General features: G+C 37.2%; 1 protein-coding gene across 1 annotated transcript in view; it reads right to left on the bottom strand.

Annotated features, from left to right (window-relative positions):
• Positions 1-8,981: 8,981 nt before the first annotated feature.
• Positions 8,982-27,432, bottom strand: part of SLC6A2 (solute carrier family 6 member 2) — a 61,712-nt gene continuing 43,261 nt past the window's right edge. Inside the window, 6 exon segments of the mRNA XM_071440408.1 lie at positions 8,982-15,365; positions 16,929-17,000; positions 18,743-18,910; positions 20,914-21,014; positions 24,403-24,502; positions 27,291-27,419. Coding sequence (XP_071296509.1) covers positions 15,342-15,365; positions 16,929-17,000; positions 18,743-18,910; positions 20,914-21,014; positions 24,403-24,502; positions 27,291-27,419 — 594 coding nt within the window. The 3' untranslated portion in view covers positions 8,982-15,341.

Raw genomic sequence — 27,432 nt, 5'->3', positions numbered from 1 at the left:
AAATTTCTTGGTTGTTATTTTCATGAGAGCCAGCCAGTGTCACAAAAAGCTGTGGAACCCTATGGTGCTTAGGAACCTTGAAAATGAGTCAGCCTTAAATAATTTGTAGCAGACAACCAATGCTCTATTTTCCAAATATGTGAAAACTATTTGCAGCTGCTGCACAAGTTAATTTGACATTTAATTGCATGGTATTTGTCTGTGAGCCAGAAAATATATAGAGCAGGCTTTGTTTATTGTCATGTTATGCACCAAAAGCATGTGCCTAACAGCTTACCCCTAGCATAAACACCAACTTTTCAGCAATGACTTTTCTTTTGGGAATCCTACTCTGTGGTGCAGCTGCAACTTCTTAGGATATTTTGCTGTGCAAGAAATAACGAGTGGCCTGGCAAAAGATGGAGAAAAAGATGTATGAGCTCAAGGAGAGCTGTGTCTGGTGTTATTTTTGCCATGTGGGTGTTTCTTACACAGCTGTGATGCTGTGGCACAATGTCTGTGTACCTTGCACACCAATATCCAGGGACAGAGAGGTGTTGTGAGACTGGGTTTAGCAGCAGCCCTAAGTTATTGCTTTGCTTCCTTCTTGCCATGCCAGTTGTGCCCCACAAGAACTTGTAACAGCATCTGATTTCAAGGACTGGTTCCTGATTACAGGATTACTGATTACAGGATTATCTGATTACTGCCAGTGCTTCTTTTTTGGGGCAGTAAAACCATTCTGCAGCTCAGGGCAGCCCTTAAGGGTTCAGTTGTCTTCATGTCTGCATACAAGTTTTGTTTATCCAGAGGAGATTGGTCACTTTGACATGTTTTAGTTTTTCTTGTGCTTCAGATTTTCTTGCCAGGTCAGAGGCTTGAAATTCTTTGCCCACGTATAGCAGGAGTGCAGGACTACATTTTCTTTCTGTTTCTAAACTCTTTAAACATCTTAATTGGATGACTTGGGAACAATTAATAATGTTTTGGTAATAAATTTTGATACATATTTGACAAGAAAAGCACTATTTTTAGAAAGTAGATTGCATTGTCCATTGTAAACCTTATTTATAGATAGTTGAGGCTTTCTTCTTAGAGAATGCAGTCTAAGATGGGGAAAGGAAGGAAAGCTTTATTTTAAAATTCTAATAGTGCTGTTCCAGATTAAATGAAAAAGGGGAAAAAACCCACTAAAATAAATTACTCTATCAAAAACTAATGATATTTCATCTGCTTGTTACCACAATTAAATGTCAATAACCTGGTGCTTGTATAGACCAGGAGATGTTTTCTGGGAGTTTATATGTGCATTTTCTTTGGTGGTTCTTAATTATTCTGTAGGACTGTAACATATGCCACTGGTAGAAGGGGAAATTCTCCCCTCAGGGCCTTTTTCCAGTCTTTGAGCCAGAAACTCCCAACTTTCATGTGTGCAGAGGTTTGAAAGTCCAAAACTGCATGTTGAATTCCAATGGATATTCATGCAGAATGTTTTCCTGCATTTCCTCTGCCCTCTTTTTATTTGTCTGTGTGACCCCTTCAGGGGAGATTGGCTGTTTGGGGAATGGCCAAACTGAGAATTTTCTGCAGATGCTCTGAATGCCTTCACCAGGCAAATCCAGGTATTCTCACACAGTTGAATCTGGGCATTTTCCTTGGCTGATGGTAAATGAAATTATTGCTGCTGTGGAAACTGCTGGAAATGATGGAAGTGCCCTCTTTGGGATTATACAAACGATGATTGATGGTTTTGAGTTTGTAGCTTATTATAACCAGGTTTAATACAAGATTTTTCTCTTGGCAGAAACATGCATCAATCTAGCTGGCACTACTTGGGCACAGAAAATAAATAAACAAGAAGTGAGGGGCATGTGTTACTCTACACACTTGAATCACAATAGAGATAGAATTGGAATAAAGTGTCTTCCAAGAGCTGGAAATAGCTGGAGCAGCAGCTGAGATTTATTTACAAAGTTATTTTTTATGGAAGTCATCTCATTAAGAAATTTCCTATAGATCAGAGCATTGCATTGCTTGACATCAGGTTACTCTTGTTTTTTTGGTGTATTGTATGCCAAACAACATATATAGGCTCTTTAATAATTATATATAGGATAGAATGTATTATTATATAATATAAACTCTATTAATAATTATATATAGGAAAAATTTATAATAAATTTAAAATAATTATATATAGGAAAAATTTATTCCTGATGCTAAAGGAGGAACTTTAGCATCAGGAATAAATTTTCTTGCTTGACTATTTAACCGACTGAAATTTGGTGTGGTATTTAATGTTTGGTGTTCCTAAATCATAGAAAAGACTTGTACAAGGATCAAAATAGTGTGACTGATTATAATTTTTCCTGCTGGAAGATGTTTGACATGTTTTTATACATCTTGAAAACATTCAAACAAGAGCAGATGGGAGTTTTTGAGAATGGTAGCTTTTAGATCAGGAACCAGACAGATTAATGTTTTGTGAATTAGATTAGAGTCCAAATTGTCTGAATGAGTTTGTTACCAGACATCTAACCAAAGTGGGTTTTTTTTCCCTCTTGAATTGGATTAAACTGTCATAGTCACAGCAATTCTGCTGTGGTTTATGGGAAGTTTACTGAGTTTCATTATTGAAATGAATTTTAAGGAATTTTGTAAGTTTGAGCTTTTATCACACCAGATAGCAGCAGGTGTTTGGAAGGAAATCAGCTGGCTAAAGAACTGTTGAAAAGCCAGATTGGCTCAAGTATATGATCATTTTTGAGAATGGATTATACTAAAACTTCAGAAGACCTTTGAAACCTCTTGAATAATTCTAAGGGATTTTTTCTAATTTTTAGTGTTTGGGTCATATCAGGTTTTTTTAATTTCTGTGTTGGAAATTAAGAAATACTGGGTGGTATTTGTTACCACCCTGATGCATTTTTTTCTAGCCAGGTAATAATGACTTATTCTGCTTGCATACAAAACATATTAAATATCAGAAATAAAGGAAAGACTATATCACAAATAAAGGAAGAAAATCCATGGGCATGTCTGGCAATCTCTGTAGAGTTCTTATCTAGGATTTTAGCTCAAAATGGAAGTAGAGCAGGTAGAGGTTTAAATGAGGATTTTGCAAACCTACATTGTAAGTACAGAATTGTTTCAAGCCAAATACAAGTAGCAGAAAAATCAATGAAGATAATAGTAATAACTTTCAACTGATGTTGTGCATGGAACAGTGTTTTGTATGTGCAATCCACTAAACATCCTTATGGGTCATAATTTTGTATTTGGCTCTGAAAGGGGAATGTAGCATGAGCTAAAGGAGCTCAGAATCCAGTCAAAATTATCTAACTTTCTCTATCATCTGTGTTTATTCTGTAAAATATGTTTTGGTCTTAGTATAGAGATGAGCAAAAGTTACCTAGTCAATAGAGATAAAAGGATAATATTTTTCTGAAACTGTAGCAGAGTGCTATGAAGAACAAAGCAGTAAATAATATCTCCCCTGCTTTGTAAAAATAAGTTTCCTGAGACAAAATATTGGAAGAACTAGCTTGAGTTTTTTGACAGAAGTTCTAACTTCTTGCCTAAAAATACTTTCTTTATACAAAATATTTATCTCATAAGCTTTCTATTAGATTGAGATACTCATTTGCACTGAGGTTGTAAAAACAATAGTCCAAAAAGTCTATTCTGGTGCAGCCATTGTCCATGTAGAGGGGTTGAAGATATTCCTGGAAGCCGGGCTGGTGTTGCTGATAGGTGCTAAGGATGGCAAAGGAAAAGTCACACTGACCACTTGGTTGTTCTGGACTAGAACATAATTCAGGGGAAAATGAACTGTGTCTTTAGAGTACAGGAAACTGAAATGTCTCAGAATTCCTTAGGTCAGGTCCTGCATGGTGCCTAAAAGGGTCTTTCAAGGGCTATTACTTACATCAAAACCTCTACAAGAGGTGGTGAGATGTCTTGTCTTTGAAGTTTTGACATCCATGGGACTCCTGTGTCTGAACCAACCCCCCTAAAAAACCCCAAATGAAAGAACAACCCACAGCAGGAAGCCTGAACTGAACTCTTCTTGACCTGACCTTGTCTGCTACCTTCATTTGTACTGTGAGCAATGTCAGAGCTGATGTATCTCCAGGTGGGCTCTGCATGGGAAGGGTGAATGGGAGCAGAAATGGTTGATCATTTGTTTTTCCTCTTTTTAGTTGCTTAATTGTATCTTAGCTTTGTGTACAGTGACTTTTCTGCGCTGCCTCTTTCTTGATGACAACAGCCCCATGTACTTAAAGGGTAATGTCATTTTGACTTCAGAAAGCATTGAAAAGTCAATGGAAAATGTGAACTACTGAACTGGCATATTACCAGGACAAAAACATCAAATCAGATGAGTAGAAAACAGGTCATTTTGTTCTTGAATAACAAATAATATTTTATATGCCTTGGAGGGAGAATAATGTTTCAGGTTTAATTTTTGAATAAAACAGATTTAAGAAGCAAGTTAACAAAATAGTTCAGGGGTTTCGGGGTCAGTTCAGTAGGTAAATGCAACATACTTAAGAAATAGCAAAAGAGCAAAATAGTAATTTAAAAATAGATTTTGAAATTCCTAGGCTGCCTAAGTATTTCAAATCAGAAGCAAGGCTGATATGGGCCTCTGTCCTTTCTAGGTGGTTGCACTGGCACTCAACCAGCACCCAAGCTTTTCTTGCCATTGTTTTGGATGAGACAACCATAAACTGAAAGCCAATTTGTTCTTTTCCAAAAATGGGAAATCAAAGTTCTTACACAGTTAATTCTCAGCCTTATTCGCTATCCCAATAGAAGTGGGGCCATTGAAGCCCAGCAAAACAGGAAGTAAAATGTAGTATTTACAAAATAAATAATATAAAATCAGCTCTTTCTAACATTAAAAATTCAGTCTTCAGCTACACTCACTTATCTATGTATTCTTAGAGTATAGACTGTTTTATGGAAAGCTTAATGCTTCATTCTGTTCTTTTAAAAGGTTTGTGGATTTCCTATTTTTGTACAACTTCTGTATTTCTATTGCTTGGCCTACACCAAATGATGGTTTCAAAGCCTTAGCTGACTTGAGCTGTTTTGAGCAAAGAGGACCAGGAAACCCACGCACAGGTTGTGTAGTGGCAAACCTGAGGCAAGGCAGGAACCTGTCAAGTGGAGCAGAGCAGCTTGGGGACAGCACTGGAGTCACCTGGCAGAGCTGATGCCAGCCCATGTGTGCCATGGCATTGCTGCATTAATGCTGAGAGCTCCTTTGGAGGGCTCTCCATTTGCTTTGTGAAACAGGAGTGATCTCTGGTGATCTCTGCTGTTCACCACACAGCCCTACAATGCCTTATCCCCTTCAGATTTGTCATTACTGATGGTGAAAGCTACAAGATGGAAGAATTCCAAATTGGCCATAAAGGTCACTCTATATATTGTTTACAATCAGGCCTAATTAACTTTGAAGTTTGAAAGCAGAAGCTTAAGGGAAGCTGTCAGTGACCTCAGAACATGGAAGGCTGAATGTTGTTCAACTCAGGCCCAGAGTTCTAATGGAGACAGTAGGTGGCAGAAAAATAAATCAGTTCTAGGAACTGAAGCCAGGACAAGATCTATTATCTGGCAGTCAGTGTCTGTTTCACCTCAGGCTCAAAATTCTGGTCTGTGGTTCCTTTAATGTGTGTTCTGGAAAGAAGTCAGGAAATAGTTTAGATAAATGTGCATTTGGTTGCAAGCAAATCACCCATATTTACCTTAAAGTGTGCTTTAGGATAAACTTCCCTTGGGGAGGGAGGAATTAGCCTTGGCTGTCTCAGGAGGTGACTGGGGGGATCTCCTTAAGGTCTGTCACCTGCAGGAGGTGTCAGAGCATGGAGCAGGCTCTGCTCAGTGGGGCCAAGAAAGAGGACAAGGAGAAATGGGCAGGAAGTGAGGGACAGGAAATTGCACCTGAACACGACTCCCTTTCCACCAGAGTCATTCTGAGTCAGCAGAATGTTTCCTGTCTGAATTTTTTACACTTTTACAAGTTAAAGAAATCGGTAAAAATATGGAATATCAATTATGGTACTTTCAATTTTGCAACTGAATAGCTGCAACTGTGATAATTTCTGGTCATGGTAGATGTAAAAATATCAAATTTCTTTAAAGATTTGCTTTTATGAGCAAGACCAAATGAGGCATCAAGCATCTCTTCTTTGAAAGGTGGTAGAACTTTTTCTCTGCCAGAAATTACAACTTTCTTTTTTACTACCTACATGTGCTTTATTTTTTCTGTGGTGGTTTGTGAAGGTTTTGTTAAAAGGTAATGAGTGAAACCACTTGACAATTTTGTTCTGTTTGCGAGCTGTCATGCTCACATTGGTCAATATTTTTGCAAAGTCCTGCTTGCAGAAATTTATCTAGACACAATAACATTGATGTTGATATTTGTGGGAAGCAAGTGCTTCTTTTTGATAGAACTGAACACACAATTCTGAACATTAATCTCATGAATTTATCAGAAATCATACTGTGTGTCAATTAGTTAAGACAACTTGAACTTCAAGTGTTTCCCAAGGCTGTCTTTGGAAAATTTGTGATCAGGGGTTTAGAAAAACAGTATTGACCAACAGTATTGCCTGCTTGATTGTTTTGTCTTTGGCAGAGAGAAAGGAAATTAAAAAATAGATTTTCACTTTAAAATGTCTTGGTGGCATATAAGTATCTTAAGTTATTTTTTTTTTCCTGAGTCTCAGTAGCTAAAAGTAATAAACCCCTGACACTGGTGCCTTCTGAAAATGTATGCAGTGTCATATTTTGGTTAAAGTCGATTTCTCTCTAAGTTGAGAACTAAATCTTTGTTGGAAGATAAATCTATGGTTTGATCACACATTTTTGCTTGAAATGACAGTGAATTTCACAATTTGATTGTAACATGACCCTACAGAAAATAATTAATGGGTGGCTGAGCTTTGAGTCTGCTTGTGTGCTAAGGAGAAATCAAGACCAGTAGATGCTGAACTTTCCAGTTGGTCCAGTGTAGATTTATGCAATGTGGAACAGCTTCCATTAAAATGTGTAAATGTTTCCACATACACTTTTAGACATCTAGGAATAAAATTGACTTATTTTAATTCTTTCTGCAAACCACAGGAAGGAGAGAAGCTGTTTAAAGAGTTTTAATAATTGTAGGAGTGAAGGGTTCTCATATCTGGCCTGTGTAATGCCATTGCTCTGGCCTGTCCCAGATACTTTTCTAATCTTCATGAAGTTTTAATGTTATCACTGTTTTTACTGAGGAATGAGAGGGCCTTTCTGTTCTCTAGGAATTGCTTTTGATTTATTGCTGGAATTACACATTGGTGGATTATGCAAGTAGACATTGCTGGATCTCTTTCAATTCTAGCAGTTCACTCTTAGTTTTTAACACTTGTTTAAACTTGTGGAATTCTTAAAGCTTCTTGTTTCTTTAGTTACTACTTTTAAACACATCATATCATTTTTCTCTTCTTTGTCTTTGCTTGTACAAGAATGTATTATTTCAGGTTTTTGGCAGCATTGTTGATTTGTCTTATAATGAAAAAAGAATCAGATGTTTTCTGACTTCTCCAAGCCTTCAGTTTTCTTTTCAAAGATAGTTTTTGTTGTGCTTCTGCATTTTAAATTATCTTTGGTTATCCGTATCAGTTTAGGTAAGAAAGGAAATTGGAATTTCATATTTACTTGTACAAATCTGAGATGCTGAAGAACCAGGGATGCTGACACAGTTGTTGGATCTACTGGTAGCATCCAGTACCTCATCTGCCTCTTCTGCATTGGGTGTTGAAATATGGTGCAACCTACATTCCTGCTTTTAGAGTAAATTAAGGAGCTATCAGAAGAAATAACATCAGTATCCAGAAATAGAAAGAAAACTTGGTATCAATAATACTTCCAGGAGGACAGAATGATTTTGTTATTTTAAGTAATTTCTATCTAGTTTTACTTCCATAATAATCAGTTAATGATGAGTTAATGAGTCTTAAGGACTTGACAATTGACTAAAGCTTGGTTAAAGCAGTCAATGGGAAAATTAAGAGTAGTGGTAAAATGAAAATTTTGTAAACAGGCTGTTGTTGAATGGTAGGATAGATTCAGTGTTTCACAGAAATTTGTTTGGAAGTATCTTGAAATTATTCAACTTTTCATTGTTTTAATACTAATTTTTGGGTTTGAGTGTTTCACATTATTAAAAACTGGCATGTGATAATTTTGTTATTCAGTTTTTCAGATGTATTAAAACAGTTTAAAGCATGCATTTCTTACTTGAAGGCAGAAGAGAAATTTAAACAATTGAAGGCTGTACCTTAATAATATTGAGTTCTGCCCAAAGAAAAAAGCACCATGGAAGGTCATTAGGTTCTGTATGTTCCAAGTATAAAATTTGTATGGAGACAAGTGAGCTAGACTAACAAAAGGTACCTTTGGAAATTGTGATTTTCATTATTGGTGTGGAAATGTAAGAAATTGATGTGGAAATAGAAGAAAGTGCTTTTAGTTCTAGTAAAAAAAAGCTAAATAAAATAATTAACTATTCTTCATTTATGTTGGGTTAAGGGTCACCTTTTCCTGGCTGATCTGTAAATTAAGAATAATGTGCTTATGGCTATTACTACTTATGGCAAAATTAACAAGGCAGAAGGAATATCTTGTAAAAAGGAGAACAATGTAGCTTTGGAGAATTAAGCTATCTGTGCTATGCATCTTGATTCATGTTCCTAGAAGGTCTTGATTATTTCCATTCAATGTGTGGTTGTGAAACCTTCATTGCATTACTGTAATTATTTTGCTGAAAGGAAAATGTAGAAATTAATCTGCCCACTGCATCCCCTGGACACCAGAAGGATGTGAACAATCTCCTGAAGGTTGAGCTGTGTAGGTTTCCAGCTTTTGGGATTTTGTTTTCAGGTGTCTGCCAAGCCAAGGACCAGCTGCCCTTGCAATGCTTTAACTCCAATAGTATTGACAAAAAACAAAAATTTCATTTCAGCTTTTAATCGACAGAAGTAAATTCTTGGTACATAATCTTTTTCTGTATACTCTTAATGTGCATATTTGTCAGATTTTATTTAAATAATTTTATACACAATATTAGGATAATCTGTTACATTAATGCACAGCTTAAAACAGTTCTTATTTACACTGATCACAGAAAGACAGAGGTATGAGGACAAATACTTTACATTCACCATCTTTATCAGCATTTTAAGTATAGTTAACCAGCACACATCACACACATCCATATCCATATTTATAAGAAATGTAGTTGTTTCTAATTATACAGATGGGCATGTAGATGTCTCCCTTTGAAAAAACCAAAAATTAATGAAAAAAATTTGAAATGCCATTTCCCCCAGATAACCAAAGACTTAAAAAAAAAGGGCAAAATTCACCTGCAGATTGCACATTAATGGAATCAGGCATGGAAACACGGTGGCTGTGTTTGGACACTTTTGGTCACTGGGGCACTTTGGGGAGTATTTTTTACTAGTGGCAAGTTTTGAGCTCCTATGAAGACTTATTCCTGAAAACTACAAAGTGTTCTCTTGCTTTGGAAGTGGATCTACTGGACACTAACACATTTGGTTCAATGTTAAGTCATCTAACAACACAAAATTGCAGCCAAAAGATACTCTGGATTTTTTGGTATTCTTTTAGAATATAAATTAAAAACACATGACTTCATTCCATGAGATTAAGGCAGCAATGGAGAATATTGTGCTACAATGTGCATTAGCTGTAGGTAATGTTCTATTCTCCTGTATCACATTTTTACATTTATAATCAAAGGCCAACATATTATTGAACTAGACTGGCTGACTACAAAATCTTATAATGAAGAGATAGGTCTTGTGTGATAACCTTGTTACATCAAAGTTGAATTTCTCGCCTTACAATATACATATATTCTATGAAAATTAAAAAAACTGGTAAAAATATTAAAATATTTCCTATACAGAGGTACCCTTATCTAAGTTAAATTCTAGTCACTGCTATAAAAAGGCATTAAAAATTAAGTAAAACACTGGTGTAAACCAAGTAAATGCTCACTGTAAAGCTTTTATTTGTAAGGCAAATCTTCATTAGACCTATTAGGATTTATTTTCAAAATGTATTGTTTGGAGGTTCTCTCTTTGTAACTGATATTGCCCGTAGCAAAGGAGAGCTAAGTCTTGCAGAAAGGTTCACAGAGAGTGCAAGGTAAATTACAAATGCAGGTCACCTTCAAGCTTAATGCCTCTTGGCAGTGACCAAGAAACAACATGACACCTTCAAAAGAACACCAGCTTAAGGCTTAGTAATTCTCGTAATTCATGGAATTTATTCTGTTTCCTTATAATGAAATTAGGCAACTCATGTTTAGTACAGCAGCTAAAGAAACACCTTAAAGGAGGAAAGCAAAGCACACAGGTGACTCAGTCTTGCTGTGAGTGCTTGGGCAGGAAAGGGCCCCTGTTCTTATGGGAATTAATGCAGTCATGGTTAATGTACACAAGGCATAAACCACTCCATTTATCCCCTGCTCTTCCCAGCCACTCAGCTCTAGAGTCCTCCATGTCCTTCTAAGAGCTCAATTTCACTGAACCCAATCATATCTGTGTCATTTATATTCCTCTGGTGCCTTGGCTGCTTCTGCTCCTCAGCCACACAGTGACTGCAGCCTGTCTAAGCACTGTCTGCTTTTTAATGGTGGTGCAAAGCAATCAAATGCTCTACTTAAAAGTGACTGTATTACCCTGTTATGTTTTTACTGATTGAATGCTTTTATTGCCCATGTAGCTCTCTGTAGTAGTCTCTGATGAATTTAGATGCACATAAATTTGGTCTAAATTTGACCAGTACCACTGTACAAATTAATCACTTTCCACTAATTAGCTAGGTAAGCTCACAATCACCAACAGGGATGTGGATCTGAATCAGAGGAAGGTAGCTGAGAAAGTCTCCTAAGTTGTTCAGGGATCTAATCTGAAACATCACATTAGCCTTCACATTAAGAAAATTGAGTTCATACATGAGGTGATCTCTAGACCACAAATATTCCTAGTATTGAGAAAATAAAGTGTGTAAGAACAAAAAGATCCTAGTTTACTGCTCTGAGAGGCTCAGAGTTCACACAATTTCAGGTAGGGCTATATATTGTCATTTGTTGAACTGTAATAGCTTTCTAATATCTGGGTCCTTCAGGCTCACTTTAAAATGTTTTAACATGGCACTACAAATAAAATATTAAGTCTCACCTCTTTTGAAATTGTTGAACTACAGTTTTAATTTTGTTCTTAGGAAAGGAGTTCTTAAACATTTGCCAATTCCTCATGAAATTTAGTGAAGCAGTCCAGGATATGAGTGAAAGCTATCTACTCCCATAAAAGCAAGTATCTGCTAATTATGCTGTATGAATTGAAAGAACTGCAAAAGAGACATTAACAGCAAAATAACTTTGATGTGGCCTCCTACAGCCTAACAGTACAAAAAAAAAACCTTAATTCATATCAAAACAATAGCATGAGAAGTAAATGCATATACAAAGTGTTTGGGCTTGCCCCTTTTAAATAATGACACTGAAATGGTATTTTGCTGAGAAGAAATGACCAAGTACAGGAAATTTCCTCTGGGAAAAGTACACACACCACACATTGCACGTGCAGTCAGGGAACATGCACAGTAGTAACAGCCAAGTCATTCTCCTGCATTCTAAATTTAAAATACTGTGTGTTTGATCCTGGATATCCTGCAGAATCCCTCGGTATGGCGAGATGTCTTTCAAGTGTTGCCAGGGTGTATGTCTCAGGTCATGATTGAACACAAGAAGGACTGATCAAAAAGATATTGGTCAAACAGGGGTCCAGTAATAAATGGTACTAGTGCTTTTTGGATTATTGCCTTGAAAGGCTCACTGTTTCTTCCAGAAATTTAAATCTGTGGAGTTTTAGTAATGTAGCTTTAAAGTAGTTCCAAGGATGTGAAGAATCTCTGGCTGAATGATGGCAAGGAAGGGTACAAAGAGAGAATGGAGGGTCTCTTTCCTTGGTGCTAACTAACTTTCTGTGGATTGATGAAACATGGATCACAGGCAGGTCTTTTTCACTGGTCAAAATAAGGTCAGAAGAGAGATACTGATATATGGTAGCTGCTTCCTTTATCAGATTAAGAAAAGGCTTTTGAGGAAATATTTTCTAGAACTGTCAAATGAGCTCTCTAACTGCTTTACTGAATTCTTTCCATGGCCTTGTTACCCAAACAGTCAACATAATTAGCCAGCAGATGATTCTGCAGCTTGTACCAAAAATTTTCTTCTTTAGGAAGTGGGCTGCCTACTCAGACAGAATAGGCACAAAATTCCATGGGGGCATCTGGGACAGTGGCATTTCCCAGAGAGGGTCTGCTCTTGAAACAGGTGCAGCTGAGGGAAAGGGTGAGCTGTGGGCTGAAAAGTCACCAGAGTTAGGGGAAAACTTGCAGTTAAGTGACATGGATGATAAATACATGACTGGAGGCTTTGGTCTTGCTTTCTAACTACAAATGTTTTAACTGAAGGGAGATGAGTTTGTGGCATTTGATATTTTCCATATTGAAAATGTACCTGGGGACCCAAAGCAGGTGGGTGAGAGGAGGTGGGTGCCCATGCTATGGCTTCTTATTGGACTGTCTGTACCATATCACTGAGTGGAGGGAATGAACAGAACCTGGTCTTTGCAGAAGTATTTGTAATTTGTGTAGATGCTTGTTTGTGTCTAATGGCATCATTCATTATCCAAGAGGTGTGAGGTAGTTCATCATCTTATTCTGTGGAGAATTGAAGACATTTGTCTCTAGAACAGAAGTCATTACTTGGGGGGAGACTTTCTTTGGGCAACATCTTGAATTTAAAGTCTACCTATGCAGTCATGCACTATGTATTGTCTTATTCAGGTTATTTCTGGTAGTAAGATCCCTACTTCCTTTGGTAAGTCTTTTGACTTCTGTATAGATTGCAAGTTCTTTACCTAGAAAACCTCAGAAAAAGGTGGCAATAGTGCAATGTAGTCCTGAGCTATAAATACTACATTAAACCAAAGTAATACAGTAACAGAAATAAAAATAATGCAGTAGGTAGTTGCCTTGGGAGTCAGTACTAAAAACACAATCAAACCCAAACACACTGGCTAAAGCTGATTTATTCCCTTGTATGGTAGCTTTGCTCCTATGTCAGAGCAGAGTGGTGAGGAAATGTAACTTTTCCTGCATGGGATGGTGCTGATGGACTGTGTCACAACTGAACATTGGTGGAGGTTTTTAGCATTTCCAATCATGAACCAACCAAACAATGTGTAAAGTGACAACCTATTAAAGCTCCATGTTAAACAGCCCCTAGAAGTTTCTAAACCTGATAATTACATCTATGCTGAGAAGATTTTGAGCCATGCCAAGACAGTGACTGAAGCAGCTGTATTGTTGAAAAATAGGCTTTAAAACAATGGATTCTCATGAAGTTTGGCAAACAATAAAAATGAGATTAACTGAGAAGTTGGTGGGATTACTTTTTTGAAGCCTTCAACATATTTTCACTATTTAGCCTCTTGTGTAATTACAGCATTAGAACTGCAACATTTGGAATTCCTTTATTATTGAAATACATTTAATAACAGGGTTTAAGCAGCTATTGGCCATCAGCTGGGCCAGAAAATAAGACTTCCTTTATAATTAGAAAAAAGTATTCTTTAGGTTTAAATCCCTATTTAAATAAAACTGTTTGTCACAGAGACTCTTCAAGAGGAGGACAACACTTGATTCATTCTGGAGTATTGAATATGTTGGAGGAAGAGAATGAATAAGGAGAGAAATTTCCCTTTTATTATTTTGAACAGAAATCAATGTTAAATGGAAAAGGCCTAAAAGCACTTGGCACTTTAGAACTTGGCTATTTAAAAAAAGAAAACAACAAAAATTGTTTTATAAATAAAAAAGGCCCATCTATTTAAAAGGTCTTTTTTTAAAAAAGAGGAAGCACTGCATACGTTTAAAAGACAAGCTCAACTGAATGTGTACAGACAAAAAAAAAACCAGAGGTAATGTCCAGAGGTAACTCTGGGTTGGATCCAGCAGAGAAGCTACTGCCTCTGCAAATTACTTTAGACCTAGTGACAAATAATCACAAGATTATTTGAGAACTAACTCAAAGCTACTCAAAGTAGTGATCACTTGAAAGGTACTATAGTGACAAGTGACCACAGAATAAGAACAGCACCCAAATGCAGAGTTTGTTCTGTATCCTCTACTTTGCATAATACTACTTGAGAACAGAGCTGGAATAGGTTTAGAGAGCTAAACATACTTTTAAATTAGTTAACAAAAATCTTACTAAGTTTTGGTAGGTGAATCCTGATTAAATTACAATATGTTCACAGCAGGGGAATAAAGCCAGATTGGTTTTTTGCGCCACTTGGTAATTATATAATTTTAAAATTATCCCTTCTTCTGTATTGTATTTTACATTCTTCATTTGGAACAAAATACAACAAAAAGATGAAATCTGTCTATTTGGATGTAGCTTTCATGCTTAGCTGGAAAAGTCTGCAGAGTGTGGATCATATGATAAAGCCATTCCAATTGTTGATATAAGGGAATATCTCTTTCATGAAGTACACTGTGATATTAAGCTGTGTTCTGCACTAGTAACTGTAACAGGAATTCTCTTCCTGCTGCTCTTCAGCTTCAGTGCAATTAAACTGGTCAGAAAATGGCATGGACATGTACAGCAAAGACAATGCTCTTCACCAAGGAAGGAACTAATAACAAACCACTGAAAATGAAGCACTTTCAGAAGAATGCAAACTCACATCCCAAAGGACAGTATGGCAAGAAAGCTAATGACATGAGGACATTGTTAAAATTGCTCTTTTTGTCATTACTGAGATGTAATCTTTCCTTAGATCTAAGAGTGCTCAGGTGTTGTTGGTTTAAAATAGGTTGTGGCATGAATATCTGAAGAAGTTATTACTGTCAGAAAAGTTTAATTCACTTCTTCACAATAAAAAAGCACTTAACTTATGCTGATTGTTCTTTTCCTCTGCTCCCCCCTCCTCCACTTCTGCCTATAGCAAAACTCACAAGTTTTGGTCATGTAGGGATCTCATGGCACCAAAGGATGCAAGAAAACTTAAATGGAGTCTTTAAAGATCATTTGAAGCCAAGTAATAGAAGGGAGGCATTGACAACAGAGAGCAGATGTCTTCCCTCACAGAGTCAGTAGATAAGCTCTGGGCCAGCCTGGTCCAAGCATGAGTGAGGGAGCTTTGAACTTGACTTTGCTGTATTCTCAGTTTAGCTGAACATGGTCTTTTTTCTTGGTCTGTTGGTTGTCATATAGTTAGCCAGTGTTGGAGCTGTAAGGAAACAGAAGAGGTTGTTAAGTTACATCATTGATTCAAATGATGATGCTGACAGATACATTTTTTTGACAAATCTAGAGTTACAAAGAAGTTTCAAAATAATGGATAAATTTGCATCCTGTGACTAAGTTTCTGTGCAGTCCAGTTTGCAGTGAGAAATGTGCTGAATGTAAGGGCTACTTAGTCAGATCTTGATTAAGTCTTAAAGTTCAGAACTGCCAGACACATATGAGAATAAAATATTTGTATTTGTTTGGTTACAGTAAGCAGTGTTTTATTTATAACCCTAAACATTGTGAGTAAATCACTAAATCTGCTTTAGCACTAACAAAGCCATTCCTGCCTGCTCATTGAAGATGGCAGCAAATTAAAATATTCTCTCATATTTAGCAGGATTTGAGATAACTTTGGTGGTTTACTTCTGAGGGCAGCCTTTACTAATTTATGTGAAATTAATTTGCCACCTTTTGGTCATAGATTTGTGTTCAGAAGACCAGCACTGTGGCGTGGCTGTTTATAGCCCTTTCAGGAACATCTGCCCCTGGAAACATGGAGTAACAGCAGGAACAGTAAATCATCTGACAACTGAGGGCAGAAACAGAAGAAAGAGAAGGCAGGAAGAGGTGTTGTGCTATTTTATATTCTTGGCCACATCAAATAAATTGTGGTCATGAAACAGAAAGCCTATTTGTGCTTTCATTCTGCATCCCATAAATCTACACAGATTATTTCCTTTAAAAGCCAAAATTTACTTCAAACAATATTTTTCAGAATAAGCAAAAGCCAGTTTTATTTTTTCAGTATCAACATACAAACCACCACTCTAAAATCTGGGTCACATTTTGTAGAGGTGTGCATATTTCTAGTTGCTTTCAACTTTGAAGACAGAAAATGGTCCAGCATGAATGCTGATGAGTGTAACAGGCTTCACATTTGCATCCTTTTAATCTTCTACATAAAGGAGTTTATTTCAATAAGCTCATTTTATTTGCTAAAAGGAAAGCAGTATTTGGAAACCTAAAGCATATTTTTCATGGCTTCTGAAGTCTCCAGCAGTGTTTTCAATCAACTCTAGTCCTGTGGGGAAAGTCATTCCATGTAACCAATACATCATTTTATGACATTATAGGTAAGCTCTGACACTGGATATTTTTTGCTGTTTACTATGTTTTGTGGGACATAATTGCAGTTTCAGAAACATGATTTCAGTAACTGAGTGACAGGCCATGACCTCTTTGAATGCACATGACAGTTTGGAAATACCTTTGTTTATTGCTGAAATCTTACTGTATTCAAACACAACGTAAAATACCAGATTCAGGTGATCTGTAAAATCGAGGGCTCTCCTTAGGCAAAAAAGGAAGGTCCCAAAAGCTTTCCAAAAGGGTTGTTGCATGTGGTACTGAGCCTCCTGTGTCTTGTTGTGCTGGCAGAAACAAAGAGCTACAGGCCTGCTAAGGTATCCAGCATGGGGAGATTGCAGCAGAGCTGTAGTTGCTGCTAAATTCAGGAAAGGGTTGGTATCAGAAGAAAGAAACATGTGAAAGGTGTACTAACCTTAAACTGCCTGACATTTCCTTGGGCCACGAGTTGGTGCTCATTTTCAGGTGTGATGCAGTAAGCTAGTCTCTAGACCAGAGAGGAAGAAGAGGAAAAAGTCAGCCATATGAAGTGGGATTATGTATGTAATCCTCAATCTATAGTGGGGAAGTAGCATGAACTTTATTTAAAATGGTAACTTAAATCTTTAATATCACTGCATCATGTGCCTTTGCTCAGTCACTGAGAGAATAAGCCTATTATAAGCCCTTGGGTGTTAGCCTTTAATATAAGAAGCAACAGTAGAAAGTTTATGCAAATACTAAGTCCAAATATTTAGTAAGTGCATATAGAAAAGAATATCAGGAACAAGTTGGTATCACAGGCCTTAGATCCCCTAAATTCATGCTTTTCTGTTAGTGCTGAGGGTTGGCCAGTCTCAGACTGGGGGAGGAAGGAGGGACTGGGATTTCCCAGCTCATCCCCCTTGTCTACCCTGTGCTGTGCCCTTTGAGATCATACACAGATTTTGGGTTATCAGGAACTTTCAACCAACTTAAGGAGTTCCCATTAAATTAGGTTCATACCTCTCCCCATCCTTTCAAGAGCCTCAATTTGAGGCATCATCTTGGAGCTAGTGACTTGGATGCCATGTATTATCCTTTTGCCAGAATGCTCGTGGGGAAAGTGGGGAGCTGCTCTTTGCAGGAGCACTAACAGACAAACCAGAACTTGCTAACAGTACCCTTGAATGAGAGAATGTGATTTTGGCCACAGGCTTCTGCATCCCCCTGTTAAAACTTGAGCAAGAGGACAAAAGCCTGATGAGCCAGTATAAATTATTCTTTGAGACTTGAATTCTCCTGGAAAAATGTGTTTGTAGCCCTTCCCAGGATGGAACAAAACAAAGGGCTTATGGAATTGCTGGAAATGAGATCTAGAAATTGTGTGCAACATTGAGGTGTTAGAGCTGATGAAAACAGGGCAGCTGAGGAATTCCAGCTTTGGGGCACCTTTCTGAGGTGAGCACTACATGAGGTGACTGTAATGTTTCAGAAACAAGACCTTTGTTCTTTTGGGTTGGCCGAGTCAGTGTGAGGGGGATGTGACCCATCTATTTTGCATGTAAAGGTTGAGGTCCTACTTTCTGCTTAATTCTGTGTGTGTTCAGTGTTGGTTCAGTGATTTGCTGAAGAGCATCAAAATCTTGCTACACCATTGTGTAAGTGTAGCTATAGGAAAGGAGAGCAGTAAAGCTTAAGTGTAAGTCAGGGGGTCTATACAAGGTTATAAAATCATGATATGATGGGGAAAAAACCTGGTGCTGTATAATGGTGAGGAGCCTTCTGAGCACTGTTAGAGGTTTTAAGACTACAGATAATAGTGAGGGTATATAGACAGTGAAGGTAAAGTTAATATGATGGTAAAAATGATATGGCTAGTGAGCCTTAATCATGTGCCTTTTTGAACTGATAAATAAAGAAAAGTACAGAACAGCTTGAAGACCATACCTCATAGCTGAATTTGAAGATAGCATAATTTGTACATTCTTTGTTAATAAACAAAAATCCAATCTCATTAACTGGATCAATTACATGCATAAAAAAATAATTTTCCACTATTATTATGGTGCTGTCTGGAAAGCTAATTTCTGTCTAGAGACTCAAACAGAATGCAGTAATCCTACCTCAAACCACTGATCCACCTGACAGATGGATTCAAAAGGTCACTCATAAGTAATAAGTTTTGGGAGAGAAATAAACTGCCAACTTAGAGCCAGCCATTTCATTTCACAGCAGCATTTCATGACATTTGATTAGTGTTGCACTTACTTCTTTAAAGGTCCCACGCACATTCATGAATTTATAGATGATGTAGGCAGGCACGAGGATCATGGAGGACAATGCTATGCCCCAGCCAATGCGGTTTGCCCACAGAGGGAAGGTGTAGTCATCATAGGTCAGAGGCTTGAAATTTATTATGCTGACTATCACCACAAACTGGGGAAGAAAGTATAAAATGAAGCACAGTTTTAAGATTAAGAGCCTTACTGGAAGTGATTCCAGGTGCTCTATTAGGCAGCCACCCTAAAGTTTAAAATAAACCAGCTTTGATTTACCTTCAGCGTGCTTACTTTGTGCCTCTTATTGCTTAAGCTGTTGAAGTTCTTGGTGTGTTTACTAGTATGAACAGCTCACTTTAGCTACTGTGGATGCAGATTATTTGAAATTTTGGTGAGAAGATCCAGTCACTCAGACTGTCCACTACTGCCTCATTTAAACTAGTGTTTCAGATGTAGAAAAGTGATTCTGTAGTCAAGAAAAAACTGCAGGATCTATTGTTTTTTCTTTCTTTGTTTTCCAGAAATATTAGACTTCCTTTAAGAGCTTTGTACCCATTTTTCAGCATGATACATGTACTGAGGAAAGGTAGAGCAGCCTTATGGCCTGGAAAACAAAGTTGCTTTTTCCTTCCTGTGCTTCCCTGTCCAGTGCTAGATGCAAGAAAGAGTGGTGTACCACCCCACTTCTGTCCTGTTAAATCCAAAATCCATGTGGGTTGTATGACATGCAGGTATCCTCGATTTGGTTCTTTGGGGCTGTATGTTCTGCTCTATATTTCAATTTCCAATTGAAAAATATTTTGAGCCTAGGGTTTTAAAGACTACACCAGGATAGTGTGGGTTAAAGGAAGATCATAGTGTAGAATCTGGTTAGAAAAATACTAATTCTATTTTGTGGGTTTTCTTGGGATTATGTTCATAGCTGCAGATAATATGGAGAAAGAGCTTCAAGAACTTTCAGATGGAAAAAAAGAAGTGTGCATTGTGATGGCTGAGAGATGTGTTATTTACAGATTTATTCTGACTTATGTTTTCAGGCTTTTCTAGGAGGGCATTGAGGCTCTTTCACCAAGACAGCTTAAACTACCTGAAGGTTAAACTGGTGGGCTCTCCACCTTTAGCTAGATTGTTACAACACTCATGATAAAATATTAATTTTCAACTGTCTCCTTGTGTGCAAAATCAAAGGATGCTTGCTCCAGCCTTTTCCCATTCTGCTTGAGTCAGCCTGCTTGAAGTGCTGCAGGATATAGTTCCATAAAAGTTCCTTTATAGAACTGTGTTTAAAAGGATAATTAATACAGGCTTGGTAGGTGTTTATGGATGAATTGGGGTCATAGCTTATATTTTTAAAAAGCATGGACCTGTTCTGAAAGGCTACCAGTGTATATTTGCAATACCAGTAATGCTTTAAGGTTGCACAGCTTTAATGCAAGTAATTGTCTCCTAAAGTCATAATAAGGTCAAATTTCTGTATTATTATCCTGACCTTTTGATTTACAAATATGCACAGGAAGAGATTCCAATATAAAACTCGAACTTAGTACTGAATCTAACCTTTACACAAAGCAACCAAATTCACACTTTGGGATTTTTTTCTCTAATGCAGTGGAACACTTGTTTTTTTTCCAACAGGCAGCTTACAAGGTGTATTTCATACAATTCTTCAGTGTTTCACACAGATAATTATAGGTGGTTGTAGTTGTATAATTTTTTAATGGTGTCATTTCACAAATTGGGGATCCTGGTGTCCTCCAATCAAAAATACAATCAATTTTTGCTAACACAATCTCTTACCCCTGGCTAACTTATTTTCCCAAGGGAATGGTGTGTGTTTAATATGCAGAGGTGCTGCAGGGACAGGGAGGACACTGCCTAGGTGTTCCCTAAGAAAAGCTGCCTTCTTAAAATCATGCTAAAATAAAAGAACAGAAGAAGACCACAACCACCATTAGCTTCTCTTCCACAACTGAAATGTAGTATACAAAATATAGCCAGCATATAATTTCAAGGAGAAAAAAGAATTAAATTGGACTGTCTTCTATTCTTCCCAACAGTATCTGGCACACCAGTAGGTATCTTGCTCTTGGTATCTATTGTGTATTCTGGGTAGCAATGCACTGGTATTCATTTCATGATGGAATAATTATCAGCACTTACCAATAAAAAAGCAGGACTAACAAACTTCCAGCAGAGTCTCCAGTAGAGGCCTGGTTTGAAGCCCATCATTTGTTGGATGTCTTCACTGAATCTGTCCACACCTAGAGTGGATGTGAGCAGATGCAAGCATGGGACTGACTTCAGTCTAAACTGATGAGATGCTGGCATACCCAAAGTATCTTTTTCAGAAACCAGACGTGAATGACTTCCAAATCAGAAGGCATAAGAAATAACAACATTAATCTCCTTTCCGTGTCTAGGTGTGTCTTTGACAACACTATATCTGACTTAAATGCCTGTTGCAGACAGCAGCATTATCACTGAAAAGAGGCATTTCCAAAATATCTAGAATTTAAGTTGTAAATAGTACACAGTTTTTTAAAAATAGTTACGGATTATTGTAACCTAATTCCTCTATTATGAGTACACTGCAGGAAAATGTAAACCCTTACATAAACTGCTTGCTGATAATGAGGTAGATTCATAAGATTCTTAATTTATCAAAGGAGATTTCTTTGTTCCACTTAAGACATACTTACTTTTCAGTGTTTCATTGAACATCACCGAATGTTCTTTATTACAAATATAATTTCATATTTATGACTTTTCCAGAAAACTCGGGCAATTCTTCTTCTGTTTATTGTAAATATGTACAAAACTACATCACATTAGAATGGGATGATTAACACTAATATAAAATGGGGAAAAAAGTATCCTTCTCTGTCTTCTGTAAAAAGAAAACAATATCTGACTTTACACCTTAGAGACAGTGGCTCTGTGCATTCTGTCATGTCAGACTATTTCTTTATCACTTATTTTGTTCAGTGTGTTCAGAAATTTTACTTATAATCATGAACCCATAAGGTAAACAGCAGAAATGCAGCTTTTTTCTATGACTATTTGTTTATAAGAGGACATGTGTAGTTTTTTATAAAGATTTCTCTTTACGTGGATCAGTTCAGCACAATTTGTTTAATTTAGTTAATGTAAATTATTGGGACATCTTGAATTAGTCCATTGTACGTAATAGGATGCAAAATGTTTTCAGGGTGTGGACACTTGAGTGTAAATGTCTCAAAACAATTTCCAGCCCCCAATAATGTGTCCAGGTGAAGAGAAATAGCCAGGAAGGATCTGCAAATGCTCTTTAAACTTAATCTGATTCTATTTGCAGTGCTTTCTGTGAACTTTAAAGTGACTGAATTTTAACTGCTATGAACACTGACTGAAATTTATCATTGTGGAGAAGGTCAAAGACAAAGGTATATCAGAATTTTATTCAAATGTTTCCAGACAGATGCACTTGGAGCTCAGACAGTGCTTGGTGCACAATTTCTGCTGAAAATGGAGGATGACTGGGCCATGCTGTCAGACTGCACTTTTCCACAATTTGCTTTTTCAGTACTGCATGTCTTCAAATAATTGTTCTAAGAATCAACCTTTTAGCAGAACACAGCCATAGCTACAGACAACAGTACCTGTAGGGCTTGGTTTCAGAGATACTTAAAATTTATTATCAGGAGCTGGTTAAACACCCAGAAATAGAATATTCACCAGGAAGATGATATCAGGGTTGCACATGAGGAAAATTGTAACAACTTAGCAGTCATAACTAAGGAACATCTGCACAGTAAAGAAAACTAGCTCTCCCTTCTCTTACATACACAGTTGGCCTTTGCAAGAAGAAACTTCACAGTAAATGGTCATAGATGTAATTTGAACTAAATTTCCATGTTTTTAGTCTGTGCCAAAATGTCAACGCTTGCCTTTAGGCTGGCTTAATATTCAGCTGGGTCATTAAGGCAAGAGGGGTCTATCAGAAAAAGAGGCAGACAAGATCATGCCAGATTTAATAAGTTTAAATAGCACCTGGGGCTGTAATAAGTTCTTTATAAAGCAACAGGTCATGCTGTGTCAGTAGAAACATTTGTCAGCTGCTCAAGAAAAATGAATAGATATTTTCCCAATTATGGGGATGCTGCAGGAAGAAAGGAAAAAAGGATAAAGACAGAGGGTGTAAAACAAAATTTGACTAACTTTGGCCTGGTTTGTGAATCACCTACAAAGCTTAGCTACTGTAGAGTGCAGTAAATCCTGTTTTAATAGTAGCAGAAAGTAACTTTCCCCTAAAAACTGAAGAAGCCTCTACTTCCAAGCTAAGCTGGGATCACTCATCCACATTTAGCTCTTTTACAGGGATTAAAGACAGCTGTCTGTGAAATAAAGTGCATTATCACTTATCTATTATCACTCTCCGTTATTTTGAGAGACAACAGTCCATGCGCTGCTTGCTCCATGCTGATGTTGGGTGTCAAAATTAGTGCATTAAAACTAGAAAGTATTCCTTTAATAGATTGAACAGCTTTATGCATGGATGCCATTCTTTCACTTCACTCACTCTCCAACAGTTCTTTAACTGCAAGATAAAGTTTGGTTAGAAGAACATGGTAAGGCAGAATGGATGGATAAATAAATGACTGAGAGAGGCAAATAGCAATAAGAATCAAAATGTCTAAGAACCCTCTGAATCATATATTAGCTATAAGCACCATGTCTGAATAAAAATAAAGAGGGCTTTCAGAGGAAGAGCAATCTTATTGGGAATCAGGGCAACTCATTCAATACTGGCTTAAAGGGAAGAAGATTTGCAGGCTGCTATGACATTGAAACCTGGTAATAGTGAAAAGAGTTGAGATCAGCCAGGAACTAAAGCCTGAGAATAAAGAGGAGCTTAGGAAGGAAAAGAAGAGGTCATTTTTTTAGGTGGCTATAGCACATCACTCTATTCTGATTGGCATAGAGTGATTCCAGTCTGGTGCCAGAGGTCAACTAAATACTCCTAAAGCTTGACACATTTGGGATGAAGTAAATCACTACTCCCTTTTTGTGGTCTAAGTTAGTATCAAATACTAGAAATATATTTTCTGGTATCTAGTGTGTTGGGTATTTTATACCATTCTATGAAATAAATAAACTGCTAGTGTTTTACAATGAAATAGAATATTGTCACCAACAAAAGGGATGGATGTAGGAATTATTGTAACTCTCTAAAACACCACCTTTATTTGTGTTGTGTGGAGAGTCCTTGAGATTGGCCCTGGGGGACTAATGAAAAGTGAAAACAGGTGAGTCTGCATTTAGGCTAATCTATTTCTTTTTGAAATACCAAGTCTAAATCTGCTACTGCAAGTCATCAGCAAAACTAAGAGTCATAAAATACTGGCAAAAGGAATAACTTTTCCATCCCATCACAGTCCCTTTCACAAGGCTGTTTGCTTTGGCTTTGTGCAGGGTCTCAAAGCTTGGCCCACTGAATGTCTGCATTCCTGTCACTGCTCGTAAATCAGGTGAAATCACTCTATGAAACCTGACTTGTCATGGTTTTGTGTATTCAAGGCTATGCTGTTTTCCCTTAAAATGATGTGTAAGCCCATCATGAGCACTTGGAATTTTAGAAAAGCTTTTGCACATGCAAAAGGAAGAGCTTACCATAAAACCAGGAAACTCCAATTGCCTCCATTAGAACAGCAAACAATATTGAAGTCCCAGCTGCAAATGTGTCCAGAAGTGTGAGCACATAAATTCCACCCTGCAATGGGGAGTTAAAAGATGCAAGGACATGAAGTTACAAATAGAATAATCTCAAAGTTTAGTATCCACTTAACAGAAATCTGCTTTACTTGAAGCATTATCATAACCCAAGTATTTTAGTATGCATCTGATGCATCAGACACAGGCTCATATTTGCATACAAAATAGTGGAATCAGACTTGCAACTCTTCTAAAGAGGCTTTTTTCCACCTGTGTCCTCACTTCACTGCAAAACAGAAATCCCAGCTTAGATGAATGAGTTCTCTTGGCACTCCTGTTCAGTGGAGGTTTGGGGAAATGATCAGCAGCTTGTAGGGCAGGGCCAGTTGGTAGCAGTTAATGAAGAACTTCCCAAATTAATGGCAGGAATGGAGCACTCCAAGAGTTTCCATAGGCCCTTATCAGTCACTTTGTTCCTGAGGCCACTCGCTCTGCAGGCCAGTGAGTCTGTGGTGTTGGTCTGATTTCCCTTTTCCCTGACTGCCTGCATCTCTCACCCACTGCTCCTCCTAAGGCACAGGGGGATGTTAATTCTGTCACCAGCACAGCCAGAAGCTGCTGTGCCCTGTCCAGTCTCTGGGCTCTGGTATTTGCAAACCTTTGCTCAGTGGGGACAGCAAACCTTGTCTTCCTTCACAACAGCACATTTTGTGCTTCAGTGCTTCATGACTGAGAGCTGGAAATGCATTTACTGAAATCTTGTTCAATTTTTCTTTTTTTTTTTTAGCTGCAATTTCACTACTTTTTGCTGTGTTTTGCAGTGTTGTGTGTATTTGTGTAAATTACTACTCATTTTACTGAGTTTTAGCTACAGAGGAATGGAAAACCATGAGATGCAGATTTGTTTCAAAATGAACCCGGATAAAGAGTGTCAGGGAACTCTGTCACACATAAACAACTGAAATGTTTGCAGTTGTAGTAGATTTTTGTTAAAATATCTTTTTACAACCAAACTTAATCTGATTGTCTGTTCAGAAAGGGAGGAAAAAAGGAATTATTTTCTGTGTTTTTACCATTAATGGTATAAATAGCACTTGTATTATTTAAATCTGTAGGTGATTTTAGTCTCTGTAATCAGTTGCCTTTTATTTTTTTTAAATGTTTTTTTTTTTTTCTGAAACAGCTGTGCATATTTACAAAAATAGGGAGAACAGTACTCAGGCCTCATGTAGGTTTTTAATTCTGTGGGGACTTGTCCAGAAATGGAATGAAGTTTGGTTGTTGCATTAGAAAATGTTGCTTCTTAAATGACATTTGAGTTTGACCTCTTGTTTTTGCTCTACATCTGCTCCAAATGAATGCATTTGCCATCAAACTTAGCAAAGTGAATTACTAATAAGATTTTGTAAGAAACATGCTTGTTCCAGAAACAGGTGCTTTTGAAAATAAAACCTTAAAAATTCAGGGGGCAAAAATCAAACAATTTCATGTGACATTCCCACAAGGGTTTTCCCTTTTATTTTTTGCACATCAGAATGTTGTTCCTTAGTTACATGAACCAATACATTTGGGCTATTCTGGACAGTTTGGAAATTCCAGCTGGGGGGGGGTGAACTTCAGCCTAAACAGGTGCCATTATTTAAAAGCTCAAGTTAGGTCATTATTTTGAATAGCTTTAGCTCACTTGGAGGCAGTGGAATTGCACCCACTAGTACTTGTCCTGGTTCTTAACACTGAATTTTTTCCGATATTGTACTTCAGGAAATTTTATTGCAGCTGCAACTTTGAATAAGCAGGAGTATGCTCAGTGTTTAGGTATCAATAGAAAGAGTATGGTATTAAAAGGATAGGTATTTTAAATATTTTTCGAGTCTCAAATATTTCTCAGTTTGAGGAAACTGGATCAAAAAATATTGGAGTATTTTAATGTAAAAAGAACTTTTGTTATTTATAAACTTATGCCATTTCAGTAATCTTAATAATAGATGTAGAAACCATCTCTAGGGATAGAGAGAGATTCAGCACATCTGCTTTCATGGTGCTTTCTTAAAGTTTCAGTTGTTTTCCGAGAATTCTGGCATCTTTGTTAACAGGCCTCTCTCTGTCTTTTTTGTGGTCAAAAAAAAAAAAAAGAGAAAATTCTCTCCTGCCTAGAACATATTAATTTCATTCCTTAATTATTTATAAAAAGCCAGATGAGGCAAAACATTCAGTCTGATGGTAGTGATAAATGCAGGTTACTAAATGTTCAGGATAAGCTTTCTTTGTGCTTTATGTGGTGTTAACAGTAAAAGATGTCAAGATCAAGGTTCATGAAGGAACATGAAGAAACAAGGTGGGGAGAGGAGGTCATTACTCTATGCTCCTTCCATAAGAAGTGAGTGTCTTTTGCTTTCTTTAAGAAGAGAACAGCCAGGTCTGGTCACTTGAAATTCTTAGTTCCTCACAGAGGAATAAGCACTCTACACAATTCCATGTAATGTGATTTAAAAATCCAAAGCAAAACAAAAAAAACCCAAAACAAACAAACAAAAAAACAACAACAACAAAAAAAACCCACCAAACAAACCCAAACAAATGCAAAAGAAAGCACACAGAACCGAATAAACTCAGCAATAGCAGAGACAGTTGTTTGGAACAAAGACTTATAGGCTTGATTGATAGCAAATGATCTTGTGCCAAAAACCAGAAAAGCTTCATATGTTAGATTAAAAGTGATGTCCTGAACAGAGTTTTTTAAGAACTAAAACTTATATTAGAATCATCTGAACCTATCCATATTTCATCTAACAAGGTTAATGACATATTTTAGGTAACATTTTGATGGAAACTTTTGTTGTACTTACATTGGTAATGCAAAAAAGAGCAAGTAGGAAAGTGCCAAAAGAAACACCAAAGGTGAAGAGCTTTCTGTGCTGCTTCAGAAGGTGGAAATCATCTGCCAGGCCAGTGATGACAGCCTCCATCCCACCCATCTGAGCAGGGGAA

Source organism: Agelaius tricolor, unplaced genomic scaffold (assembly GCF_023055355.1).
Source record: "Agelaius tricolor isolate 1412-34295 unplaced genomic scaffold, bAgeTri1.0.p SCAF_15, whole genome shotgun sequence".
NCBI lineage: Eukaryota > Metazoa > Chordata > Aves > Passeriformes > Icteridae > Agelaius > Agelaius tricolor.
Note: the sequence above shows the minus strand (reverse complement) of the source record. Positions and strands in the feature narration are given on the sequence as shown.